This window comes from Nelumbo nucifera, chromosome 5 (assembly GCF_055504915.1).
Source record: "Nelumbo nucifera cultivar China Antique chromosome 5, China Antique-T2T, whole genome shotgun sequence".
NCBI lineage: Eukaryota > Viridiplantae > Streptophyta > Magnoliopsida > Proteales > Nelumbonaceae > Nelumbo > Nelumbo nucifera.
The window spans coordinates 41458995-41461173 of record NC_142653.1 but is presented as its reverse complement, the minus strand read 5'-3'; the positions used below and the strand labels follow the sequence as shown (position 1 = coordinate 41461173).

The 2179-nt window shown below is 37.5% G+C and overlaps 1 protein-coding gene across 1 annotated transcript; it reads right to left on the bottom strand.

Annotated features, from left to right (window-relative positions):
* Positions 1-314: 314 nt before the first annotated feature.
* Positions 315-1913, bottom strand: LOC148791459 (caffeic acid 3-O-methyltransferase 1-like). Its single transcript, XM_088887242.1, has 3 exons — positions 1421-1913; positions 1042-1276; positions 315-733 (listed from the first exon to the last, which is right to left on the bottom strand). The coding sequence occupies exons 1-3, from the start codon at positions 1843-1845 to the stop codon at positions 458-460; spliced, it is 936 nt and encodes a 311-aa protein (XP_088743368.1). The 5' UTR covers positions 1846-1913; the 3' UTR covers positions 315-457.
* Between the last annotated feature and the right edge of the window lie 266 nt (positions 1914-2179).

Below are 2179 nucleotides of genomic sequence, written 5' to 3'. Positions count from 1 at the left end.
ATCTTTTCTTAATGGATCAGATATTGGCTCAATCCAACCCAATCTAATATAAATTCATTATGGATGGACCATGTCCAACCCAATCCAATAAATACTTTGGACCATTAAGTCTGGACTGGTCTAATTCATATATCTTATTGGTCTGTCCAATCCACACAAATTGAATTTGGTTTGAATGGGTCCAATCCAAAACTGGTCCATTGACACCCCTAATCATGGGGACTCGGGAGATAGCAGGAAATATGAACATTGTGATCATAGACATGCTTTAGGAACAAGAGAATATATAAGATTATACCAGATTGAAGCATGTGTTTTTGGAAAATAAAATATGCACACCATAAAGATCAAACTGCATTTCATTCTTATTCGGATGCATAATTTAAAAAAGTCACAAACAAGTTCAAAAGTAAAAAAGAAAAAAAAAAGGAACTAATTATTTGTGGAACTCCATAACCTAAGTATGGTAAGCATTGCAAACAATTTCACAACCAGCAAAGCCCGACTCTATTGCCAAGGCCTCAAACTCCTTTTGTGTCCTCTCTTTTCCTCCAGGGCAATGAGTTAGCACTAATAAATCATGTGTGAAGGCAATATTAGAGCGGTAACTAGCTTCTGGAGCCATTGGAAGAATTGATTCAACAATGATCACTTTTCCTGACTTTGGTAGGGCTTTCCAACAGTTTCTCAAAATCTTTAAGCAATCTTCATCATTCCAGTCATGAAGTATCCACTATAAAAATCACGAAAATTAAAATATATATATATATATATATATTTGGAGACATTAAATCACGAAAGAACATATCGAAAATGTACCCTATAATACTGTGGATTTTAATTTCCTAAATACTCTCTGTCTATGTTTTATCACTTCCTTGATTTGAGGACTAATAGACATTATGACTTTCTTGATTTGTAAACTTTATTTGCTTTAAATGACTTGATACTACAAAGAGATTCTTGGTGAATGTAATTCTCTTCTAGATATCGTGGGACATATCCAGTCTACCCCTCTCAAGACCTAAAAGAAGAACTAACCTTCATAAAAATGGCTTCTCCTTTGGGGACATATTCAAACATATCTCCTCCAACATGTTTCACACCTGTCCCATTCTTATTCAAACATATCTCCTCCTTTGTGGTGTGACCTGACATTCCCTTATTAAAGAATTCGTTAAACCAGGAATCTTTCTCACAGTACTGAAATAAGGTCATTCCATGTTCCTTATGGAAAGGAATTCCACCTTCCAATATAGCATCTCCCAGCCGGTACCTGCAAGCAGCGATAAAGATCAGAGAGAATGTAGTGTTTTTTTTTTCTCCCGGAAATACAGAATGAATGTCACATAACGAGTGATGTTGGTGGTGGAATATTGTGCCCAAATCAGAGATCATAGCTCGGCAAGTAAGATCATACCAGCTATCCATGAGCGACTTTTCTTGTTGCAGTAGAAGCAGGGGTCGAAGAGACACTCTGTCCTGGCTGTTGGTGAAAAGTTTGCAGACAGGAGCCAAGCCATAACGCCTTTCAACTTGGTCCTTGTCCCGTTTGACTAAAGAGCATTTAAGAACAGAGTAGCTCGTCAGTAGAGACAAGACACGGTCGAGCATGGTTGCTGCATCTGGGTTTTCAGTGTGAAGGTGCAAGGCAATCTCTGAAGCCGAGAGGTACGCATCAGGGCCAGCTCTAGATATGATCTCGAACACATCTAGTTCTGTAGTGACTTTCAAGGCCATAGGAAGCACTGAAGCACTTGCCAATTGCATGGCCGCCAATATACAGTTTTCTTCTTCTTTCTCTTCATTTGGGGTTTCAAAGTGATTACTGATGATTAAAGCCATACTCACTGTAGAGAAGAATTAGAAAGAAAGCTACACAGTTAGAATAAAGATAATCCCTCTCTCACCGCTCACAATCTCACAATTTATGAAATATATATAGGCTCGTCCATGATGCTAATGACATGTGATTTTAATGCGTGATGTGATTTGTAGTTTGATGGCAACCACTACCAGCCATTAGGTAGGCTTCTACTTAGACTTTTGTTATTATTTTTTTTCTTTGGTTAACAGAATTTCACTTTTCACTCCACAGCAACAAAACAACAAAGCAAAGACAAGAAACACCAAAAAAAGAAATCACTTACTAGTACTACTAATTACTTAGACTCAGTTT

Excerpts from the sequence above, each read along its gene's own strand:
- LOC148791459 (XM_088887242.1), bottom strand. The coding sequence starts at position 1,845 with ATGGCTTTAATCATCAGTAATCACTTTGAAACCCCAAATGAAGAGAAA. Across the intron at positions 1,277-1,420 it reads AAGTCGCTCATGGATAGCTG|GTACCGGCTGGGAGATGCTA; the intron begins GTATGATCTTAC and ends CGCTGCTTGCAG. Across the intron at positions 734-1,041 it reads GAGAAGCCATTTTTATGAAG|TGGATACTTCATGACTGGAA; the intron begins GTTAGTTCTTCT and ends TGATTTTTATAG.